General features: G+C 46.3%; 1 protein-coding gene across 4 annotated transcripts in view; it reads right to left on the bottom strand.

Annotated features, from left to right (window-relative positions):
• Positions 1–25,644, bottom strand: part of UIMC1 (ubiquitin interaction motif containing 1) — a 49,514-nt gene extending 23,870 nt beyond the window's left edge. For 2 of the 4 annotated variants that reach the window (XM_067535313.1, XM_067535334.1), the window contains exons 1-3: positions 25,500–25,644; positions 13,345–13,496; positions 4,211–4,301 (exon numbers count right to left, since the gene is read on the bottom strand). In XM_067535313.1, coding sequence (XP_067391414.1) covers positions 4,211–4,301; positions 13,345–13,488 — 235 coding nt within the window. In that variant the 5' untranslated portion in view covers positions 13,489–13,496; positions 25,500–25,644. Of the gene's footprint in view, positions 1–4,210; positions 4,302–13,344; positions 13,497–20,696; positions 20,808–25,499 lie in introns of those variants that run through there. The other 2 variants (XM_067535327.1, XM_067535320.1) reach the window with 2 other exon arrangements.
• Positions 25,645–25,884: the final 240 nt, after the last annotated feature.

The raw sequence follows: 25,884 nt of genomic DNA, 5'->3' as shown, positions 1-25,884 counted from the left end.
TTTTCCAGTGTGAAAGGCTGCCATGTGCAAATGAACCCTCAGCCTGCTCACATCACTGCTCTGATGGATCTCTATGCCATTCATGCACAGGAGACAGGTTTGAGACATTCAGAACTGCTCCTTCAGAAGGAAATTTCCTCCCCAAAGGATTCTTCATTCAGAGCAACCTAGAAGCCAAGGCTCACTTTTTAAAACAAAGCAGCTACTTTGGATAACACCTATTTGTTTAGATTCTGACCCTACGTATCACCATGTTTAAAATACACAACACCCGCAGAACGGAGAACATGGAAAAGCAACTCAGCAGCTCTCTTAGGAGCTGAAAAATCTAGCTCCATATTCAGAACTCAAACACAACTGACAGATGTCCTTCAACAACGCCCCCCCTCCCCTCCCCGTGCGTGTGCCCACACACACACACACCTGCGCGCGCACCCTGGGGGTAAAACAAAGCCTGAACCCTTTTAGCCCAAAAGGTCACTTTCTGAAAGTTTAGAAGCAACTAAAAATAGGGGTTTGGAACAGAAAGGCCACCTAGAGCATCTCGAACACAGCCCACTCCACATGCGAAATGTCCCCCCAGAAAGCCACATCCAGGGAGTACTGGCTTCTGCTTTCTAAAGCATCCTCTTCCTCCCAGCTGCAAGTCGAATCCAGCAGCGCTGTGTCACTTGAGACAAACCGAGGAATGTGTTGTTGGGTTTAGTAATGACAGAACAACAGCATTCAGCCATCCACGTGACATCACATTATGGTGCATTTCCCCCATGCTGTGCTGATATAAAGTTATTTACTCCACTGAAGTGAGGCTGGACAATTCTTTCATCTATCCTGACTACAACTGCTGCATTCACTTGTGTGCCCTGCTCAGGGCAGCAGATTGATTGTTTTTGTATTTTTCTTTAAAAATCCATTTTAAAAAAAAGAAGGGAACCAGGGTATAGTGAAGGCAGACTGTAGTGCATTCAGCGCCCAGGGGAATCGTCTGTCCTTGGACAAAGTCATGCTGTCATTTTACAGCTAGAAGGAACCATGAAAAGAGAATTTTCTCTATAATGTAAACACCACTCAGTTCTCAATATATCAGGGCAGGGTTCTGTTACCAAACAATACAAATACTCTGCACTTAGTCAGCACTTTTCCTGTTCAAACCCCACAGTCCTGTAAGGCTGGTAAGACTATGCCCCAATCATGCAAACACTGACACATGCAAGTACATTAATGCATATAAATAACCCCACTGCAGACAGTAGGGCTGGCCATGTGCATAAAGTTAAGCAGATGCACAAGGATTTGCAGAATGCAGCTAGCGACATACAGGGAGTTTAATAAATGCAACATTCTCTCAGTAAATTCCTATTGTACCTTTTGTTTCAGTCGCACCAAAGTGGATGTGGAACATGCTAGAAAAGCACTGCCTCTGGCAAACAAACTAGGAAAGTGAAATGTGTTTATTCCACTCCCAAATGGGCAGGTGCTTTGAAGAATGGGGAAGTACTAGGCCTAGTTCCACCTGGAAATACGCAACTGCTGGGACAGAGAATGGAGCTGCTCAGATCACTGCAAATCCCAAGGAGCCGCTGCTGAGCAGTCTGCGTTCTGAATAGTTTGTGAAGCACAGAATAGTACATCTGATCATATCTTAGCACGGCATGCAGACACTCACAATGTGTGCGTGCTTGATGTTGATTACATTGGCCATAATTTATGATGATTAGAAATTCTAAGTATTGCGTTAGCCTCCTACTGATGTGTGCAAACAGACTATTTAAGAACTCAGAGGCAAGAAAATAGAGGCTGTGCTTTAGAAGGCAAGATGTATCTCAGGGTGTCCCGAACAAGGTGGCAGATCCTTGAGCTTTCAGAGGAATAACCACTGTCCAGCAAGTAAGGGACACATGTGAGCCCATGCACTCTCACACTCTTCCCAGAATCTTCCCAGAATGCCTCTGCTTTTTATTTTTTAAGGAGTAATAGCTCCATTTTTCCAAAGCTGAGCTTCCTATATACCACACTCCAAGATGCACTGCTGACGTGTCATCGTGAAATCCAACATAATTTAACCACTGGGACCAATCACACCCCAGAAAGATGGTGGCAGGGAAGCAAGAGACACAGACAGACTGTTTTCAAGACATTACAGCCCTAAACAAATTAAAACATTTTAAAGACTTTTAAAATGCTAATATGGCTATTTACTATGCAATTTGTTTCCTTTTAACTTTCCAAAGTGAATGAGATGCCAACCCCACTCATTCTAGTTCTAACTCTCACTTATAAGAGATTAACTCAAAAATAAAGGAAATTTAGGATCTCACTATCTCCACGTATCCAGACTGCAATTACGGTAAAGGTGTGCTTTACAGCACCAACCAGCCAGAAAAGAGAGAGATTTCTGTATGTTTTGGTCTTTCCATTTATCCTGTCAGAATAAAACGTCACCAATACATTTATGGCTTTCGGTTAAAATGAATAACATGGCAACAAAGCAAAAATGGGAGGATACGCTTTATAAAACAGATCCTGGAGATATCCGAGATGTCCCAGTACTGGGAAGGGTTGTGGAGGAAGAGCCCACTCTGCCTGGAAGCACAATGCCTTTACAGGAATCAAACTGCTATGCAATTCAAGGAACATTTTTAAATACACAGAGAAAAGAATTTCTACCGCAAACCTTAATTTGTCTAAAAATAAACACCAAAAAGCTAATTCTAGTTTCTACTCCATAAAAGAGCAGCCCTGAAAGTGAATGTGCCTACTTAATTATTGTTAACTGACCGCTCTCTAACAGAGAATGCAAGACCTGCATCCAAATCATATCGAAACCTTCCCCACGCTCGGTCCTGATGTCTGTAGCACACCAAACCATGCCAGGAGCTCTAGAGTCTGCCAAACAAGGTGTGATGCCCCAAATCCTGCAGCAGAACTTAAGTCTGAGCAGCTGGGCTGTGTGCTGGGCAATTCTGTGGAGCTGGAGTGAAAAGGAGCAGAGGGGAGGGAAAGGAAAACTATCTCCCTACACACACACCAGCCGGGGAGTGGCAGAGGAGTCACCCTGCAGCTAATACTCCAACTTCAGGACAGGAGGCAGCCCTTTGGCACCTGGGCCATCCCTATGCTAAGGAATGGCCAATGGATATTCCAAATGGCAGATCTACCTGCCTCACTCCCAGTGCATGCCCTGCTCCAAATCCCAGCTGGACAGCAAGGCACAGAGACCTCAGAGAGCTGGACTCCACAGGGTACGTTAGCACTCACCCCTCGTGCAGCTCCCCCACTCCAGCTGCTTGTGCAGAGGGCTAGGCCTTCTGTCTTCACAGAGAAGAGGGCGGGATTTGTCCCAGGAAAGATTGATTTGGCCAAGATTCTCAGTGTAGAGAAATCCAGCAAACCTATAAAGGTCACGACCCATTACACCATGGTTGGAGAGCCAGAAGTGTCTCCTGAGTACAGACTCTCAGAGAACTCACCCTTCTCATCACAGAAGGAGAGCAGCTGTCTGAGCCAGCCACACACAGTCTATGACATGGACACAGTCTATGATTCGGTCACATTTTAGTGCAATTCCCACAGCCTTCGCTTGAAATCTCATCCTTCTTCCCCCGGTCTTATTCTGTTATCTGCTTTGTTTGCCTGAGTTGGGGCAAGTGCCTGGGCTTCCAGCCTCTGCAAAGCGCCGGGCAGTGACACTATGCAAATGTTAAACATAATTCAGTCAAAGAAAGGTGCCCAGTGCCAGCACTAGCAGTGTCGGAGATGCGCTCCACACTGCACTGCTGCAGGTGTTGCACTAAAACATTTTACTCCTTGTACTGTTTTTAACTTGATACGTTATTTGCAGCGCAGCCTTCCAGAGCCCCAGGGGCTGTGAAGAGAGAATCCCACCAAGTGGGGATGGAGCCTGGCTCCAGAGCTGTCAGAGGCGTGATTTACCACAGAACAGCTGTCTAATCTAGATATTGAATGTGACATGCGCACGCTTGAGCACACACACACACTCACTCACCTAGGAAGTGCACTAGTGTGTGCACCCTCATCCTGGGGAACACACAAGCGACAGACAGTTTATTCAGAAAGGGTGAAATTCATCATTGTGCAGGGGTCAGCTTGAGATCCTCTGCACCTATTGACGCCCGCTCCTCCCAGGAAAATGCTGAGAGCTGTTCAGCTGCCAGTCTCTCTCCCTCTACCGAGCCCACGTGAGACCTACGTGCAATTTTTCTTTTAGCAGCAAACTTCGCTCTATCCAACTGTTGCTTTGTTCTTTTCTTCTGTAACCCATTCTGCTCCTTTGGCTCCTGCTGCAAAGGAAAAAACAAAGTACATAAACTACATAAGCAGCATGACCCTTTCCCCTTCCCCAAAGCACTCAGACAAACATTGCTTCTAAGGAACCACCCCGCCATGTGTGTGACATTTGAATTTCAAACGTTAACTGCAGAACATTCTGTAACTATCAAAAGAGCAATGCCATAAGTAGAATGAGCAACAAGAGCTACCAAGTGCCATGCAAAGAGAAGCAGAAAGGAACAGCAGACCTCATGGCCGTCACTGCAATGCAGTGCACCTGCAGTACGTTCCTTTAATGAGAACTCGGTAAAACGTTGACATCCATAAGCAGCAGCAGGAGAAGAGAAAAGCCCTAACATCAAGCAGCCTGGCAAGGGAGGACCATTCCCTTCAGCACAGCTTCTAGTGTTCTGTCCTGGACAGCTCTGAGTGCCCCCAAGAGATGGGGCTTTCGACCTTTCATTGGGGTAGGCAGCCTGATACCCTGCACAGCCAGCCCCATTTGCCCCTAATTCCACCCTACTATTACGACAAGGCATTCCCATTCCTTTAACCATTTGCAGAAGCACCCGTGTTACTTCAAACTCATTGACTTCACTGGGACTAGTCACGTTTAAAATGACATATGTACTTACACACATTGTATTGGGCCATATATGGTCAAGCCATACTCGTATCCACATGAATCAGTCAGTTGCTGAAGATCCCTGGTTATTTACATTGCTTGGCACTGAATTCCTTCCAGTTTGCATCGTTCATAAAGCAGAGCCCAGCAATGAACACAGTGCTCCAGGGAGAGGCCCCAGTGTTGCCTGGAGAGGCACTAATATCTCCCTGCTTCAGACACCAGGCCTCTTCATCTGCAGCCCCAAAATGGCATTTAGTGGCAACCACGTTTGGAATTTGCTGTCTGCTCTCACCCTCCATCTCTTCCAGCTGTTCCTGTCCCAGGCTGCTCCTTTCCATATGGTGTGTGCATGTCAGATTATTTGAATCAAGATGGATAAACTGCATACTTTCAAACTGATTCTAAATTTGGCTGTTTCCAGCCCATGTTTCTTCTCCTGCGAGGTCCCTCTGGAGTGTGTCTCTGCACTGACTTGTGTTTGCAACCCCTCCCAACTTCCTATCATCAGTGGATTTTATGAGCAAGCTCTTAAACATAAGAAGCCCTACCACCAGTTCCTGTGGCCTCTGCGACACTCCTCCCCAGAAGGAGATTCATTGCTATTTATCCTCACCCTTCGCCGATAGCCTTTTAGCAGGTTTTCAGTCCAGGAGCGTCCCAACCCAAACCTAGCTGAATTATTTATTCAAGTTAAAATTTTGAAAGACACCAGTATTAAGTGGTTTTTCTAAAACCCCAGTACATTATACCTCCTGAATTCCCTTCCTCCGCCGATTACAGAATTGGATCAAAACAAGCAAGCATGCACATCCCCACACTCCTACTTCACTACCTTTGAGGTGACATGCACCCCAGCAATCGCATGAGGAGAGCAGCCCCATGCTAACATTCTGACAGCCGCTTGTGCATGGGCGCAGGGGTGAAGTTCATAAGGCCACGTCACCACCTGGCCTTTCCTTTGTATGTTAGAAGTATGCACCCCGGAGGGAGCTAAGTGAAAGCTCTCCTTCTGCCCTCCCATACCTAGTGTTAAGCCCACCTAATGAGGTCTGCCAGTTCTATACCTAAGAGAGTCTATCCCCCTCCTGCTGATGCTGCGGACTGTCTAATCCAGGCAGGCTCTGTAAGTCCTCAGCCCACTGCACCAGCAGCTGGTCTCTAGCATCAGTCTTCTCCTTCCTTCTCGCAATTGCCGAAATGATCTCCACAGGCAGCACTTGTTTTACGTGCTCAGCCCAGCTCCCTGAGGTGATTTATGAACGTACCAGGCATTCCTTTGCTAACACTCTTTGCTTCCGTGCACATAACAAACACACTCAATGGAAATGGAATGCCAGGTCCAAATGACTGGAAAGGAATCTATCTCCAGCATGCTGGGACATCAGGATGTGCCTACAGCTTGTATGCCCAGGCACTTGTTTTACCACTTGTGGCTACACTAGATCTAGTCTAGACATTCAACAATTTCAGGACTAAAAGGATATGCAGAGGAATGTTTAATTTGCCTAGCAATGTTCCACTGTACCTCAGGAACTGCTGAAGTGAATCCAGTTAAGTCTGATGGGCTCAAACATACACAGAACATCTCAGCTCCAGAAAGTCTTAAATCTTCCTTGTTTATTGACACAAAACTAGCACACACCATTTAATTAGGTTTTAGTTCTGCTTGTGGGAGACTGTACCTCTAGGGGACCGAGAAACTCTTTGCCCAGAAGTGATGTGCACGCATGCAGGCAAAGACAGCCTTGAGGGCCGTGCAGAGAAGGCAATGTGGCTGCCTTTTAACAATGCTCATCTGCCTACACTACAAGGACGATGCAAACTCAAGAGGTCACTCAGCTAACAGCCTCTTTAATAAACTCACAAGTCCAAAAAACCCCTTAATCAATTCACTATTCCCAAACTGCAGCTAATGCTTTTTGTTACAAGGTCATCTCTCATACTCCGTGTACAAGGAAACTCACAGCTACGGCTGACATGCTCATTGCACATTTCTGCTCTCAGTCACAGCCCTGGATAAAGCCTCTTCTTCAGGCTACAGCTTTCAATACAGCAACCTGAAGGAAGCCAAACTTTCTCCTCCTTGCATGAATCTGACATTTAATTTACGGTTCTCTCTCATGAGCAATTTCACTGTAAGCACTGTCCAAAGAATGAGAAAGTGGTTGGCTTGCAAAGCTCGCTGTGCAGTTAACGGAAGTTAATGTTTATTTTTCTTGATAGGCTCCAACAGGCAGTAGAAAAATAAACTACCATTCTGAAACACGCTTTGCACAGAACCAGAGGAGCAAATGCAGCCACAGTACTGGCAGGTGGGATGGTCATTGTCACTGGCTAACCAGAAGAGATTACAGAAGGAAACGGTCAGGACAACATCACCGCACAACAGCACTACCGAACATGCAACAAGAGGGCATAGCCAAAACCACGTGAGCGCGGCATGGGAAATACACTCACATGATGAAGCTAATTTAATTTGTAAAAGTCAGTTAGATGTTGGAAGTACCACGTTTGGCTCTAGGCAAGACTGCTGTTGAAATCAGTATCACACTCGGCTTTATTAGTCTCATACTGCAATTTGGATTCTGTTTCAGCTCTGCTTGAACCTTCAGCTCATTAGCACAAACCTGATGAAAGCAGACACTTGAACAATAAGATGCAACTAGGCTTGTGTCAGCTCGCAGCTTCCAATACATGAGAGAGAGGCCTGTGCAAAGAGCAGGGGCTGTCCCTGCACTCTGACGTGGCACCAGACCCAGACTCCCTTTTATTGCCAGTGATAGCAAGCTCCAGAGCCAAAGGTCCTCTCCGAGAATGCCCTCCTCCTCAAGTTTCACCCTGGGGACCTCAGGCCTCAACTTCCCTATTGACACGGCCAATCTTAAAAATGGCGAGGCCTTGCCCATTAGAGATACGGACCAGGACCTTGAAATGGATCTGGAAGTAGCCAGAGAGACAGTAGACCATGGAACACTATGGGAATGTGCTCTCATGGGTCTGCCTTACCTAGAATGTAGGCCACTACATGAGGGACTACCTGAAGCTACTGCATGATCTTCACAGTTAGCCCCAGATAGCGGGCCCTACAGTAGCCCACCGTGGAAACGTCCAGACCACTGCCCACCATGGCTAGGCCTGCATCCAAGAAGAAAGGGCACAGTCTTGTGACTAACCCACGATGAACTACGCGCTACCTTGAGTACCGGAGAACAGATGCCCTCAGTACAGGTTGAGCCTATTGCTCCTGCCACTTCCCTCTCTTTCTACTAACATCATCTTGGTCAATGGATTGAGAATAAACCTGCTTCTGTTTATCCAGATTCCAAATGCCTTCAAACACGGGGGACACACTAGGGTAACAGTGGTGCTTGTACCAGATGAGAAGGAGATGTATTGCTGGGTGCCATCAGAATAGAGATGGCATGGCAGCCATAGCATCTTGCAACCTCTTCCAGGGGTTTGGTATAGATGCTGAGTCCCTGCAGGACTTCACACGAGCTCTGTGAATAGAAGCAGCTACCCATTACGACCCTGTGGGCTCTATCCAAGACAATTGAATGAAACCACTTTCATATGATTCCATCCTCCCTCCACAAGGTATCAATGATCAATAGTGTTGAAGGATAGTGTTGATCAGTCTATTAGTATTAGCAGAGTTATCTGGCCTCTGCCCATAGTTCCTTAGCTTGACTGGCACCACTGCCATATTACAGCCAGGTTCCACACCTGGCTGACAAAGATCTATCAGTGGAACTCAGCCACAAGCCAAACTTACTGCATCATTCTTCTCAGGAGACAGAGCAGTTAACTGGCAAGGCTGCTAATGCCAGGTGAAGTTTCTCAAGCACAGTCTGAAACACTGCAGATTGGAGGGCGGTTGAAGGTTCTCCTTCAAGGAAGGGTCTTGCATTTTCCAGGGGCTTTCACCAACCAAGAAGGATCAGAATCTTTGTATGTGGTGACACTGACTTCCTTCAGGATTTTCAGAGCCTCTGTTTGTGCAGGCAATGCTGTATGATCATCTCTTCCTGGTTTCATAGAGTTGGAGAAAGAGTTTCAAATTTCCTCCACTCTTTCCAAGGAGGAGGAGAAGAGTTCCTTGAGTGCAGGATAAGGCAGTCAGTGTGGCTTACACAACCCACAATCCAGAAAAGTTCCTTCAGATGAGGAACTTTCCAGATGCCATTGCAAAGCCCTGAGCAAAGAAAGGAAACTTGGCGAAAGGACACAGATAAGCTTGACAATACAGCATGACTGAGAAATTCCTGAGAGAGTCTCTCTGCCAGAGATCATAAATAGTGAGAAGTCAGAGGCTTTCATGGTGCAACTGCTACAAAATCTGCTGGTCTGAGAGGAGAAGTGGGGACTACAGATGTCTGCCGGGAGATTGCCAAGGAAAAAGTCCGTTGAATCTTTGATGCCCAAAACTGTCCTTGTAGTCTTTGAATCATAAGGAAGCATGTCCTAACAACTGCAAAATGAACTGAGAATTTATTGTTCTCTAAAATTGCTATTTATCTGGAGTATTACACACCTCTTATGGACAGGTAACACGGTCTTGCTGGAGCAAAATCAACCATTACAGGGCTCAAGACTTAAATTCAACTTGACGTACACTGCAGGGCTGAGAGTAAGTTACAGAAGCCAGGCATTTATTTGCCAGAGCCCCTGGGAAGCAGAGATTCTTCCCAGAACAGAAAACTGGAGAGCACTAGTATGGCTCTGGAAGCTGAGGGTTTAGAGGTAGAATCAGAGCAGCCTGAATAAACCCCCGTATCCAACCGACTGTGAACTGCTGTCACTTAAAACAGAATTTCACTAGCTCGTTAATGGCCTCTCTAGCATCTCTTTCAGTAATATGGCCAATTATGTCACCAGCATTAATTATAAATGTAAGAATGGCCAGATTGGGCCAGCCAATGGCCCATCTAGCCCAGTATCCTGTCTTCTGACTGTGGCCACTGCCAGATGCTTCAGAGGGAATGAAAAGAACAGAGCAATTATCAAGTGACCCATCCCCCATCATCCATTTCCAGCTTCTGGCAGTCAGACATTTAGGGACACCCAGAGCATGGGGTTGCATCCCTGACCATCTTGACTAGCAGCCATTGACGGATCTGTCCTCCATGAACATAGCTAATTCTTTTTGAACCCAGTTATACTTTTGGCCTCCACAACATTCCTCCTGGCAACAAGTTCCACAAGATGACTGTGCGTTGTGTGAAGTGCTTCCTTTTGTTTGTTTTACACCCACTGCCTATTAATTTCATTGGGTGACCCCAGGTTCTTGTATCATGTGAAGAGGTAAATAACACTTCTCGATCCACTTTCTCCTCACCATTCATGATTTTATAGACCTCGACCATGTCCCGCTCAGTTGTCTCTTTTCTAAACTGCACAGTCCTAGTCTCTTTAATCTCTCCTCAGATGGAAGTTGTTCCACACCCCTGATCACTTTTGTTGCCCTGCTCTGTACTTTTTCCAATTCTGATGTACCATTTTGAGATACTTTTTGAGTATCTAGAACGGCATGCAGTATGCAAGGTGTGGGCGTCCTGTAGATTTATATAGTGGCCTTAAGATAATTTCTGTCTTATTATCTAATGGTTCCTACCATGCTGTTAGCTGTTTTGACTGTCACTGCACATCGAGCAGATGTTTTCACAGACCTATACACTGACTCCAAGATCTTTCTTGAGTGATAACAGCTAATTTAGACCCCATCCTTTTGTATGTATAGTTAGGATTATGTTTTCCAATGTGCATTTCTTTGCCTTTATTGACATTGAATTTCATCTGCCATTCTCTTGTCCAGTCACCCAGTTTTGTGAGATCCCTCTGTAACTTTTCACAGTCAGCTTTGAACTTAACTATTTTGAGTAATTTTGTATCATCTGCAAACTTTGCCACCTCCCTGTTTACCCCTTTTCCCAGATCATTTCCGAGTATGTTGAGCAGCACTGGTCCCCACATTGCAGACCCCTGCGGGACCCCGCTATTTACCTCCCTCCATTCTGAAAACTGACCATTTATTGCTACCCTTACCCTTAGTCTCCTACCTTTTAACCAGTTACTGATCCATGAGAGGACTTTCCCTCTTACCCCATTACTGTCCACTCTGCTTACGAACTTTTGGTGAGCGATCTTGTCAAAGGTTTCCTGAAAGTCCAAGTACACTATGGCCACTGGATCATTCTTGACCACATGAATGTTAATTCCCCTTCAAAGAATTTTAATAGATTGGTGATGCATGATTTCCCCTTTTTGTTTATAGACCTAGCAGTACAGCATAGTCAGGGAGACTAATCTTTTTATGGTCATGTTTGAAATGATATTTGAAAGTGAGGAGGCAAATCATGTGCATGTTAAGGGGAATAATGGTGGACAATGGGAAGTCCTGATCTTTTATGTACTTCACCATCTCTTACAGCTGTTGGTGTCTTCCTTCCTTATATGCTTCACAACAAAGGCCAGTGATATACAAGACATCTCAAGTTAACTTACCTTACTGCAGAGCTTGAGGGGTTAGCCCCCGTGACCTATTACTGCCACACATTCTAGATCTGTCTATTGAAGGGCATTTCCCAGTGGCGAAGAGCTCACTTAATGTGCAGAAATAACATCCAATATTATGTGCCCTACAGCTTGGTTTTCCTGCATACTTCTAGTGCTTTTCCCCTCCTCACACGTTAACTGCCTGAAAGTCAAAATGCTCTAGACGTGGGTACGAAAGGGACTGGATTGAAGACCTATCGCTTTCAGTCCTTGGATGCATCAGGCGAGGTATTTCCAGCAGAGATAGGGAGGTGTTAGTACCATTACACCAGGCGCTGGTGAGACCTCATCTGGAATAGTGGGTGCAGTTCTGGTCCCCCATGTTTAAGAAAGATGAATTCAAACTGGAACAGGTTCAGAGAAGGGCTACTAGGGTGATCCGAAGAATGGAAAACCTGCCTTATGAGATGAGACTCAAAGAGCTTGGCTTGTTTAGCCTAACCAAAAGCAGGCTGTGGGGAGATATGATTGCTCTCTACAAATACATCAGAGGGATAAATACCAGGGAGAGAGAGGAATTATATAAGTTCAGCACCAATGTGGACACAAGAACTAATGGATATAAACTGGCCATTAGGAAGTTTAGACTTGAAATTAGATGCAGGTTTCTAACCATCAGAGGAGTGAAGTTCTGGAATAGCCTTCCAAGGGGAGCAGTGGGGACAAAAAACCTAGCTGGCTTCAAAACTGAGCTTGATAAATTTATGGAGGGGATGGTCTGATGGGACAGCCTAGTCTGGCAATTGACTGATCTTTGACTACTGGTGACAGATATGCCAATGGCCTGTGAAGGGATGTTAGATGGGGCTGGTTCTGAGTTATTACAAAGAATTCTTTCTTGGGTGTCTGACTGGTGAGTCTTGCCCACGTGCTCAGGGTTTAACTGATCACCATATTTGAGGTTGGAAAGGAATTTTCCCCCAGGGCAGATTGGCAAAGGCTCTGGGGTGTTTTCATCTTCTTCTGTAGCATGGAGCACGGGTCGCTTGCTGGTGGATTCTCTGTACCTTAAAGTCTTTAAACCATGATTTGAGGACTTGGTAACTCAATCATAGGTCAGGGGTTTATTACAGGAGTGGATCAGTGAGGTTCTGTGGCCTGTGTTGTTCAGGAGGTCAGACTAGATGATCTTATTGGTCCTTTCTGACCTTAGAGTCTATGAGTCTCTGGAGTCTAAGTGAACTGAAATGCTGTTTAAAACTGTATAATTGTACAGAGCAGCTTAGGATCCCAAAGCACTGACAGAGCAGAGCAAAGACTTAATTACAAATGAAAAATTGTTTCAAAGAAGGTCCTCTCTCATATACCTTCCATGACTTGAACTCAGGCCCTGTAGGCTCTGGAGCCGCCCCGAATCACGGATGCGATCACTCACCTCCAGACTAGCATAAGCAATACAGCCACCTACAACAGTTTAGTGGTTAAGGATGAAAGTGGATTACACTCAAGCCTCCATAATTCAGTTTCTAGCTGTACTTTGCGCATTTACTTGCGCATAACACAGAACCACAGGTCTGTGATTTAGTTAAACATCAATAAAATCAAAAGTTTGAAAGAAGATTTGCAAAGAGATTGAGGAAAGATGATTTAAATTAGATTTCAAATTCTGTTTTGATAGCTTTTGGTTATCAAGTCCCAAAGACATGACTCAGCACCAGCCAATCAGACTGCTCATTTCCTAGTCAAATGGGACTTCATTCACCTCAAATACACCTTGAAAAGAAACAGTGCAGAACACTAATGGCAAAGTCCAGCAGCTAGGTCCCAAGATGTACAGTAGGTAACACTCAGGACAGGTTCTTGGCAGAAATACACGGGTACATAAGTGTGCCCCAGCCAGAATTTTGGCCTCTGCTTTTTTAACCACTGACCTCTCCATCGCTGTCAGATATAACAATAAAGGCATCCACAAAACTACGCTTCTTTTTGGCATCGATCAGGCCCCTCTGCTCTTCCTCCTCCCCGTCCGAGCCCTGAAAGCCAGGGCCTTCTGTATGCTTCTTCTTCCTCGGCATCCTGCACTCTGAAACAAAGAAAGAGGTTGAAAGCAGCCATTTGTTTCCATCTGGTTTTCCCTTACCAGCCATCCACTTTCACTATTTTAAGCAAAATACCCCAGGCATTAGATCTTAATGCAAAGCATGATGGTTTAGTGTTGTTGGGAGCCACACACATAAGTCCCCACTCATCAAGTTCAGAACACTTTATATAGCTGATTTGCTAAGAAGGGGCTTCAGAGGAACAGCAGCACACAACAATTGCTTCTCATTCTTGTCCTCCAAAACAATGAGTAAATTCCCACTCAGCTCCTCTTGTTAAAGCTCATCTGCAAGTTTGTCCAGAGGTAGTCACTTCCCCGCTCTAGCAAGGACCTCTGCCTTCCCCTGTTAGCACCACCCTTCACTACCACTGATGTAGAACAAACCAAGACGTGGTGGTGAATCCTGCTGACAACCTGGTGGCCTCGGCACCCAGAACAGGAAACCACAGTAGCAAAACTAGTTGTCAGCTTTCATATTCAATTAGATGTGGGGAAAAGCCATAGATTTCCAATAACGTAGTTCTGCTCACAGAGCAGTAGTTCCAAGAAAGGCTGCACAAGCACTGCAGGACAGAAGAGCAGGAAAGAGACTGAAAGGCAATAAGGTCGATCGAAAGCAAGAAGTCACATACATTGCATGTGCATGTCACACGCCCTGGGATTCCCAATGAACAGTGAAGTCAAGGTGTCCTCTGTGGAAATACTCTCCCTAAAGGGCATCTCAAACCAGCCGTAAAAGAGAGGGCACTCAACATGCAGGGAGAGCGAAGCCTGCTGAGCATTATCACTGCAACCTTGCGAGTGTTACCTGCAGTCCAAGTGCTATCAAAGCTAGTGTTTCAGTAGCTTCTTCCCTTGTTAGTCTACACACTGCAGGAGGGAGCTGCACAAAGGCATTTGCTGCTCCGACCAGTGAAAGCACAGCCAAGAAGACTGAAGAGAAACCAAGGCCAAATGAGAGATGCCAGATGGCAAATGGAGTTAAACCACCCTTTTTCCACTCCATTCACAAACGCTGGTTTTGCACGTCAGGTGAACAAGCAAGCTGATGACAGCAATACGCTCCACTTCTCCCGAGAGCTTCACAAAGCTGTTTACACATGCCCAGCTCCCTTGACTAGCTAGAGACATGGATGCACAGATAGGTTACATGGCATGCCCAAGGCACAATGCACGGGAGCAGGTGAGCTGGGACTAGAGCCCCCAGGTTCCCTCCACCCTAGCCCAGTGCCTTATTCACTGGTCCATGCTGCCTCCCTTTAAAATGGTTGAAATCTCTTAAATCTACTGGCTTCGATCTGATATGGAAACACAAGAAAATATATGACAACAACCCGCGGCTATTTCCCCCATTACCCAACACAGCACAGAACATTCCCTCTCAAATGCCAGAAGGGTTCAAGCAAGCAGTGGCTTCAGTAGATGTGATGGACAGGAAAACGCTCGGAGCTTGTGCTATGACTGAAGAACAAGAGTGCATCACATTGCTCCATCTGCATGCAGGTCTGGTCTACGCTACAAAGTTAGGTTGACCTAAGTTAACTTGTGTCGACCTAGTTGTGCATGTGTCTACACCAAAATTTGGCTCCTGCTGATGTAAGCAACGCAATAACAGCACCTCCCTGAGCAATGCAGAGCCATGGTTGAACTTAGGTCGATGCAGTAGGAGTGTAAACGCTACATTAGTTGTATCAACCCTAACAGTCCTCCAGCAGCTGACCCACCGTGCCCTGTCCCCACAACAGCAGCCACTCTCGTCACAGTTTTGAACTCCACTGCTCGGGACTCACAGAGACTGGAAGCCCACCTCTCCCCAACAAACCTCCGTGCCTTTTCCTGACTGCCCCCTTGGCAAGCATAGCTCCCAGCTCACCTTGGTTGTGTGCATCCAACCATGCCGGCTCCACGCACACAGACAAGTATTAGACCCTCTCCTGCCTTGAGCAGGCTAGAAGTCTTGTATCTCCTTGGTCTGTGAGGAAAGAGGCTGTGTCAGCACAGCTACAGATAAGCCACAGAAATATAGACATCTACGTGCAGGTTGCACAGGGGATGGGTAAACTGGTGTGCAACGGGGATGAGCAGCAGTGCCATGTGAAAATGAAGGAACTTCACCAGTCATACCAAAAGGTGAGGGAGGCCACCAACAAATCTGGTGCTTTCCCACAGACCTGCTGCTTCTACAATGCACCGCATGCTGTACGCAGCAGGTACCTCACCAGCACTTTGCATTTGAGTGCAGACACTCCACAGGAGCCCAAGGTAGACCCCTGCCGTGAACAGCAAGAGGGAGAGGGGAGGAGGGAGGAAGAGATACGCTAGATGACTCAAACCACACAGTGACCCAGGAGCTGTTTGAAACACTGCTGGAGTCAAGCCATTTCTGCCAGACGAGTGCAGATGAGCTGGCTCATTAAGGGGAAGGGAATTTGGGTAAGTAAGTGCATTATTCCATAAAAGCATTTTGTCTCTTTTCATTGCCCAAAACTTTGTCTCACTCCCACTATCATTGCACTTCTTGCCCATTTAAAATGGCGCTCAACCCATCTGCAAATTTAGAAAAGAAAGGCTTTGACTTTTGACTGCTTACTTAACTTGTATAATGTCAGAAAATCAAATGTTGGAGAACAATGTTAGAAAACTACTAACCATGGTATATAACCTATGCTTAAATCAGCCTCTGGACCAGATGACTGGAGGATAGCTAACGTAATGCCAATTTTTTAAAAAGACTCCAGAGGCCATCCCGGCAATTACAGGCCAGTAGCTTAACTTCTGCACCAGGCAAACGTGTTGAAACTTTAGCAAAGAACAGAATTACCAGACACATGGATGAAGCCAATATGTTGGAGAAGAGTCAACACAGCTTTTGCAAAGGGAAATCATGCCTCACCAGCATCCTAGAATTATTTGAGGAGGTCAACATACGGAGATGGGCAGATTTAGTGGATAAAGTATACTTGGATTTTCAGGGGTAAACAGGGAGGTGGCAAAGTTTGCAGATGATACAAAATTATTCAAGAAAGTTACATTCAAAACTGACTGTGAAAAGTTCCAAAGGGATCTCACAAAACTGGGTGACTGGGCAATAAAACGGCAGATGAAATTCAATGTCAATAAAGGCAAAGAAATGTACACTGGAAAACAATCCCCACTATACATACAAAATGATGGGGTCTAAATTAGCTGTTACCACTCAAGAAAGATCTTGGAGTCAGTGTAAAGGTCTCTGAAAACATCTGCTCGATGTGCAGTGACAGTCAAAACAGCTAACAGCATGGTAGGAACCATTAGATAATAAGACAGAAATTATCTTAAGGCCACTATATAAATCTACCGGACGCCCACACCTTGAATACTGCATGCTGTTCTAGTTGCCTCATCTCAAAAAGATACATTAAAATTGGAAAAAGCATAGAGCAGGGCAACAAAATAATCAGGGGTGTGGAACAGCTTCCATATGAGGAGAGATTAAAGAGACTAGGACTGTGCAATTGAGAAAAGAGACAACTGAGGGGGACATGATAGAGGTCTATAAAATCATGAATGGTGAGGAGAAAGTGAACAGGGAAGTGCTATTTACCCCTTCATATAACACAAGAACCTGGGGTCACCCAGTGACATTAATAGGCAGCAGGTTTAACACTAACATAAGGAAATACTTCTTCACACAATGCACAGTAAAGCCTGTGGACCTTGTTCCCAGGGGGATGTTGTGGAGGCGAAAAGTATAACTGGGTTCTAAAAAGAATCATGTTCATGGAGAATAGGTCCATCAATGGTTTTTAGCTAAGATTATCAGGGATGCAACCCCATGTTCTGGGTGTCCCTGTGCCTCTGACTGCCAGAAGCTGGGACTGGATGACAGGGGATGGATCACTCAATAACTGCTCTGTCCTGTTCATTCCCTTTGAAGCTGCTACTACTGGCCACTGTCGGAAGACATGATACCTGGCTACATGGACCACTGGGCTGAGCCAGTAAAGCAATTCTTATGTTCTTAAGAAGTACTAGGGTAGTTCAAATACGCCATACACGTCAGATCAGTCCGTGCACTTAGGTGGAGGTAGAACAAGCAAAGAAGTAGAGGCAGGTCCGCTTTTCAATTATTCGGTTTGTTGAAAGCAGGAGGTCTTAAGGAGTACTTTGTGTATCTGAATAGGGATGACTCTTATCTTCTTAGATTCACAGGGCTAGAAGGGACCGCCACGGTCATCTAATCTAATCTCCTGCCAAGAAGCAGAAACAATCTCACTGAAACTTTCCTGGAGACACTCTGCAAACCTCTCCCGAACATTTCTAGAGACAGCAGCCTTGTTCGTTCCCCCGCAGTCGGAGGAATTCTGCGATGAGTTCCACTGGCACCACTGCAGGAAACAGCTACAGGCAAACAGGCCCAGGCAGCCTTGGGATGCCTACAGCAGCTGGGTTCTCTGTGCTTTGTCAAGCTCATGCGCGAGATATCAACCAAAATCACTACTGCCTGTGTAATGCTTGGCAATACTCAATGCACTTCCCCTGCATTCATCCCCAGGGATGCCCAGCCTGGAAACTTTACCCTGAGAACATTACCCCTGTCCCCACTAGACCAGGCCATATTCACCATGGCTTGAGCTGCAGCGCAGTGCTAGAAAGGCGTGCCAAAGCCAAAGTAACAATTCGCATTTCCAATGAAAGGTGTTTATGGAAATAAGGTGAGGGAATTTTGAGACTTCTCTCTCCCTTTCTATTGTACTTGTAAATCTAATGGTGTGTCTGTCTCTTTCAATCAGCAGCCTCTGCTGCAGTGGCCTTGCCAGGTGCCCCTTCCATGCCTGCTGAACATCTGACTCTGCTCTGGAAGAGAAGGAAGATAATTACAGAGGACACCGGGTTTGGAAGAGCCATATGACCATGACAATGACCATGGAAAAGGACTGAGAATGGAGAGTGGTGGCTGCAGGAGAGGGAAAGGACTGAGAGGTGCATCAGGAAATGCACCAGGACATCAAGGGTTTGCTCAGGCAACAAACTGACATTGCAGAGTCTTACTGACCTGTATGCCCAAAGACACCGGGACTCAGCAGCCTTTCCAGTCCTTGGAGAACTCCATGGTCGGTGCTCCCTACATTCCCCAACAGGTGTAGGGAGGCAACATGGTGTGCATCCTCAACCCTATCATCCCAGTCAGGACGACAAGCTACACACCCACCGACCTGTCAAACCACACATCAGCCACAACGTGCTGCATCGCAAAAGATTTTACATGCATGAGGGTCACTGTTTACTTGCGTTGTGAGTTGGGATTTTAAAGTGTGGCTCACCAAGTTACAATCTTGCTAAAATGTTTTTGACTTGTGTGCTTGCCCTTTAATTTTGTTTCCTGTTTCTTTGCTCACAATGAAGTTCTATTTTTGCAGACGCGGAGTACATTTATTCATTTACACCACGCATTATAGCTGCATTACAGAATTCTTAATTCATTTATTTCATAATTCAATAACCCATGCATATTGTATGCTCCATGCACACAAGGAACACTATGTCATAAAAGCATCACACAACAGTACTGTGGCTGACTGTAAAAATGGTCTTTTAAAGCCCCGCCCAGTTGTATAGGTCCACAGTTGGCTCTTCTAATAGCCTTTGTGTCTGGCTGTTAAATTCAGCAGACAGCCGGTCCACCTCACCTCTCCATCCTGGAAGTAGGCTTTCCCCCTTTGTCTCATAGATATTATGCAGTACACAACATGCAGCTCTAATAATGGGATGTTTGTCTCGCTGATATCCAATCTAGTGAGTAAACAGCACCAGTGACGCTTCAATCTACGAAGAGCACATTCCAGAGTCTTTTTGCACCTATAGAGCTGATATCTGAATCTTTCTTTAGTGCTGTCAAGGCACCAGGTGTATGTCAGTGTATGTCCTCATGAGCCAGGGGCAGGCTGGGTCCCACAGAATCACAGCTGGCATTTCAACATTGCCAATGGTAACGTGCCAGCTGGGGAAGAATGTCCCTGCTTGCAACTTTCTGAAAAGTCCTGTGTTCTTAAAAATGCTTCCTTGACCAGCCCCCACTGATCTCAGTGAAGCTTCCCCTATGATCCACTAGTGGTGCTTGCATAACCATGGAAAAGTCTCTCTTTCTATTTATGTACTTGGTGGGCAGGTGAGGTAGTCCCAGAATAGGATGTGTGTGCCATCTAGCACCCCACTGTAGTTCAGGAACCCTATTGCTGCAAATCTATGCACTCTTTCCTGCACATTACCAGGAGTAACAGTTCTGTGTAGCAGGATATACTTAACGGCCTTACAAACTTGGAAAAAAAAAGGCCCCCACTATAGATTTTCCAACTCCAAACTGACTGGCCACTGACCAATAGCAATCCAGCATTGCAAGCTTCCAGAGCATGGTAGCCACTCGCTTCACCACGGACAATGCAGCTCTCATGCTGGCATCCGTGTGCTGGAGATCTGAAGTGAGCTCGGAACATTGATCCAGGAATGTGGCCATTCAAATGCTCTGTGGCCACTGCTCGCCATCCCAAACCTGCATTAAAATGCAATCCCGCCAATCACGGCTTGTTTCTCAGGCCCAGAAGCAGACATCCACTGGGTTGGGCTCTTCCACGAATATCAGTAACAACTTGGCATTTTTATTCATTGTGTCCATCAGCACGCAGTTATTGCATTTGGATGCCTCTGCAGCGTCCTCACTGCGTGCTCAGATGGAATAGTGCTGTTTAAGTTCTGCAAATACTGGAGAATTGTGCATCCTGTTTTAGCAATGGTCATTAGAAGTACACTGAACTCTGCAGGGTCCATGCTTCTGCCAGAGATATGGTGGACACTGAAAAGCGACATGCAGGACTGTGGAAGTTTTTAAAAAGAGTGTGAAAATTATAGGATGGAGCAAGCATTATGGGATGGAGAAAGTTGCATAGTGGGAACTTGACCCCTAGTTCTCAGAAATCTCTGGGCAAATCACTAGTATTCCACAAAGCACTCAGAAAACGTCCCACAAAGCACTGAGTCAGACAGCGGCCCACGTCCCACGGGTCACATTGGGATACCTACCCATCGTGTACTGCATTTTATATTGACGCAACCACTCATGGTGAGTATGCACCATGCTGATGCAAGCAGCCAAGTGTACACACAACCGAGCAATATACAAAAGTCGCAATCTGTATACTGACGTACCTTGTGTCGACCAAACTTTGTAGTGTAGACATGGCCTTAGGCGCAGTGACAGAAGACCACTCCCGCTGCTGCTTTGGGCAAGTCACTTAATCTTTCCCATGCTTACCCCATCTGTAAATGTGGGATGACAATCCCTGTTGTAAGGATTAATTGATAGTGAAGGCAATAATGAGGAGTTTTAAATTACATTAGGAAAAAAAACAATCCTAACACTGGTATTGGTCCATGACTAGATGGAAATAGTGGAATTACCAATAATGCAGAAAAGGCAAAAGTGTCCAATAAATATTTCTGTTCTGTATATGGGAAAAGATTGATGATATAATAATAGCATACCATGATGATGAAATACTTCCCATTCCAATAAATCTCAGGAGGATATTAAACAGCAACTACAAAAGTCAGTCATTTTTAAGAACATTCAGGTCCAGATAATTTGCACCGAAGAGTTTCAAAAGAGCTGGCTGAGGAGCTTGCTGGACCATTAATGTTCATTTTCAATCAGTCTTGGAATAGTGGGGAAGTTGCAAAAGACTGAAAGACAGCTAATGTTTTGCCAATATTTAAAAAGGGTAAATGGGAAGCCCTGGGTAATTATAGGCCTGTCAGTCTGACATTGATCTGAGGCAAGATAATGGACCAGCTGATATGGCACTCGATTAATAAAGAATTAAAGGGGGGTAATATAATTAATGCCAATCAACATGGGTTTATGGAAAATAGATCCTGCCTAACTAATTTGATATATTTTTGATGAGATTACAAGTTTGGTTGATAAAGGTAATAATGTTGATGTAAGCCACAGACTTCTGAATGGCATCTGACTTGGTACCACACGACATTTTGATTAAAAAATTAGAACGGTATAAACCAGCATGGCACACATTAAATGGATTGAAAGCTGGCTAACTGATAGGTCTCAAAATGTAACTGGAAATGGGGAATCTTTAGCAAGTGATGTATTTCTAGTGAGGTCCCACAGGGACCTATTCTTATGTAACATTTTTATCAATGACCTGCAAGAAAACATAAAATCATCACTGATAAAGTTTGCACATGACACAGAAATTGGGGGATTGGGAAATAATGAAGAGAACAGGTCACTGACAGAGTGCTCTGGATCCCTGGGTAAGATGGGTTCAAGTAAAAAATATGTTTTAATACTGCTAAATGTAAACATATACATCTAGGAAGAAAGAACATAGGCCATTGTCACACAATGGAAGACTAACCTGGGAAGTAGTGACTCTGAAGAAGATTTGGGGGTTGTAGTGGATAATCAGGTGAACATGTGGTACCTGTGCAGCGCTGTGGCTGAAAGAGCTAATGCAATCCTTGGAAGCATAAACGAGTAGGCGCAGAGGGGTTATTTTACCTCTGTATTTGGCACTGGTGCAACCGCTGCTGGAATCCTGTGTCCAGTTCTGGTGTTCATACTTCAAGAAGGATGTTGATACATTGGAGAAAGTTCAGAGAAGTGCCATGAGAGTGATTAAAAGATTAGAAAACCTGCCTTACAGTGTTTGATAATGGGCTCTTCAGTCTAGCATAGAAAGCTATCACGCAACCCAATGGCTGGAAGGTGATGGTAGACAAAGTCATATGGGAAATAAAGTGTACGTTTTTAACAGGGAGGGTCATTAACCATTGGAACAATTTACCAAGGGTTGTGGTGGATTCTCCATCAGTGACTATTTTTAAATCACCATTGGATGTTTTCCTAAAAGCTGTGCTCTAGGAATTATTTTGGGGCAGTTCTCTGGCCTGTGTTATACAGGAGGTAACTGACTACATGATCACAATGGGCCCTGTAGACCATGACATTTCAGCTAGGCTGGGCCTACTTACAAAATTAAGCTACCAAATATTAATAAGTTGCATATTGCAGAGTATGTGAAATGGTGGCTGCAGTCCCTTTTGAAAAGGGGTGGTTGTTTCTCATTGCAACACACCCATACTGTCTTTCCATTCTCAAAGTATGTCTGGTATTTCATTAAGATAACTGTTTATTAATTGCCTCTCTTGTCTGGACTATCTTCCCTAATGAACTTATCCTCTGGGAGTAACTCATCTATGCAGTAAACAGAAATGTGTTAAATGCAGAGCGTACTAGACCTCCATGGATCCAGCTCTCTCAAAATACCTTATGATCAAAGCCCATGGCTGGATGCCACCCCAGGTATTGCTCAATTTAATCACAACAATCCCAATACCCCTTTGTTTGAAGGATGGAACACTGAAACTAAACAACAAATCTAGGTGGCTAGCGCCTTTTAACTAAGTAAAACACATGGGTCTCTCCTTCTTGTATTGTTTTCTGGAATCCCTGTGTTTACTCATGTAAATTATCAAAATGCTTTGAAAAACATTGACTTTAAGAATATAAAAGAGAAGCAATGGAAATAAGCATGGCAAGAAAGCTTCAAGAGTGAAGAGTCACTCTGGAAAAGAAACTGACAAGACCTGCCGTTTTGCCCAGCTGTCTTCTGAGACCAGGGATCCAGGCTCTCCGGGGAAGCTGATAGAAACCATTGCCGCCTCTTGTCTGCATTGGTGAGGATAATTGCTTTTGCAGCTAAAATATACTGGACTTTTGGTTTGGGGTCTCATTTGATATGTTTATAAGTATAGTAATTAAAGCCTTGCTGTCATTATCTAACGAGAGTCGTGTCAATTCCTGAGCACACTAATAGCAGATCCCAGTCTGTGACTTAACAGATGTTTTCCTAAAAGCTGTGCTCTAGGCATTATTTTTGGGCAGTTCTCTGGCCTGTGTTATACAGGAGGTCACTGACTACATGATCACAATGGGCCCTGCTGGCATTGGAATCTCTGAATAAGAGTTGTGAAGTCCTATGAAGATGAAAAGTGCTGTATAAATTCTGCACATTTACTTTAAAAGTGACTGCAATTGTCAAGGCACAATCAACAAATTCCTGTTTGTCTGCTACTGAAAAATAAAAGAGGCGCTCCCAAGAAGACCCTGCTGTATGGGGAAGGGCATTAGCTCTTGCAAGACAAAGTTGTCCGGCTCCAGCTGAGCTACATTTGGAAATGGCTGGAGTTTCCTTCTTATCCTTTTCCTTATTTCTGATCTTCTGCTCCATGCATGTTTTCCCTCCCTCTGCACTGGTAACACACCTCATGGATGCAGGCAACTACCTTCCTACAGAACTTCGGAGAGTCCATGATGGTGGGGGAGGAGCCTTACCAGAGAAAAGTTATGCACAGAGTCAGACCAAGCCTTTTGGAATGATGGAGAAGCAGCATCAAAAAGACTTTTGGCCCACTCCTGTCTGTGTCTTTTCAGCTGTGCAATAACCCCCTATTTGAAGAATCTGATTGTAAATCTAGATTTACCACACAAACAAGACAAACAGAAATGAGTTGTAAAAATGTCCACGCTGGTCTCTAACTCTCTTCTGATTGAGCAACACATCTTCTGCATGCTGGAGCAGGATAGATAAGGGATCACTTAGAAGCATCAGTTGGTGGTCCAATAATTAACTTATCCCTGACATTTTCCAAAAGAGATGCACAGAGCTTTACCCACACAACTCCCACCGCAGCACTGAAAATAAAGGGGCTGAGGTGGCAGAGAGAGCCTCTGTACAACATACATTAAGTGAACAAGATGAAAAAGGAAAGCATTTTTCAGTGATCTTTCAGAGAGGACAGCTGCTGGTAACTGAGGCAACGATATCTGTTTTCACAGCAATGACACAGACTAAACAATGAATAACTTACTATGACTTGTGCAAACTGCCTTGCAGTCTAGCTTTCCACTCACCCACCTGTTCATCTGCCAAGAACGTCTTTTTCTAAATGGCTCGCCAGCAAAGGTGACCCGGTATGAGATCACTCATATGTGCCTCTTTCCACCTGCGGCATTTTAGGGGTATCCTGGAAGATCCCCAAGTGGTGATTATTTGTCACTTTCTTCTCTCTATCTATCTCTCTATCTCTCTCTATCTCTCTATCTCTCATCTACCATCTTGATGAATCAGAAAACAATTACCACCAGGATCATTCTACATCTTGGCACCGCAGCTACAGGCCTGCCAAGCTGTGACAGGTGAAAAATGCTTGAAAAACGAGGCCAAACCCGAGCGACACCCATCCGCAAATGAGTTCGGAGAGGTGTGAGACAGGGGAAACCGCCCCCCCCCCCGCCCCAGGAACCACAGGCAAGTTGCTCACAATCAGCACCACGGACTGACTCCCCGGCTCACGCCGCACGGGCTGAGTCCACACTAGGCCCTTGAACTAACTCCCCACACAGCAGCCTGGAGAGACTGGGCTCGGGGGCAGGAATGAGCACGGCAGCGAGCGGGAGGCCAGCCCCAGGCAGAGGCACATCAGGGCCCCGGGAGTGCCCGGCGCTGCACGCTGCCCCGCAGAGCTGCCCCACGCCGCACAGCAGCTCCCTCCCGCCGGCAGGACTAGGGCCCAGGAGGCCCGGCGGCCGTGTGCCCACTAGGCGGCACTGCCGCTGACCGGCCCGGGGCTCGCTGCCCGGCCCGCTCCCCCCAGGGGCCCCGCAGGACGGGCCTGGGCGTTCGCAGGAACCCAGCCGCTCTTCTGGGGGCTGCGGGGGCTCTGGGGCAGGGCTGGCCCCACAGCAGGGCTCTCGCCCTGCCCCTCCCCCGGTAGAGGCACAGTGATCTGGGGCACCTCCAGGGCTGTCGGGGGGGGGGGGCCGGGGCACCCAGTGGGGTCCAGGCCGGGGAGAGGCAGCCAGGAGCCGGGGGAGGAGGTGGGCAGGCCCGGGGGGGGCCGGGGAGATGGGGGCGGGGTACTCACCGGGCCCAGTGGCTCCCCCAGGCCGGTGCCCCTCCCCCACTCGGCAGCGCGTGGGCGGCGTCTCCTCACCCTCCCCGCGGCCCGAACCGACTCGCCCGCCGCCCGCGATCACCACGGGCCCGCTGCCCACACGCAAGATGGCGGCGGCTGCCTCCTGTGCCCCCATCCAACATGGCGGCGGAGCCATTCCTTTGGGATCACGTGGTGGCCCTTCCCCTATGACCCCGAGGTGACGCCTCCGCCGCCATCTTGCCTCTGGGCAGAGAGCAGCCATTTGCCAGGAGTTAGGCCTTTTCCCTGCGGACTCTTGTCGTCCCCCCGCCCGAGTCCCCCTAGGGCGGCGTTGTCCTGGGAGACGGCCCCGCCCACTTCCCCAGGGCCACCA

The sequence above is a fragment of the Emydura macquarii genome, unplaced genomic scaffold (genome assembly GCF_026122565.2).
Source record: "Emydura macquarii macquarii isolate MOO-44397 ecotype Brisbane River unplaced genomic scaffold, CSIRO-AGI_Emac_v2 contig_378, whole genome shotgun sequence".
In the NCBI taxonomy this organism is placed as follows: Eukaryota; Metazoa; Chordata; order Testudines; family Chelidae; genus Emydura; species Emydura macquarii.
This window is presented reverse-complemented; position numbering and strand designations above follow the sequence as displayed.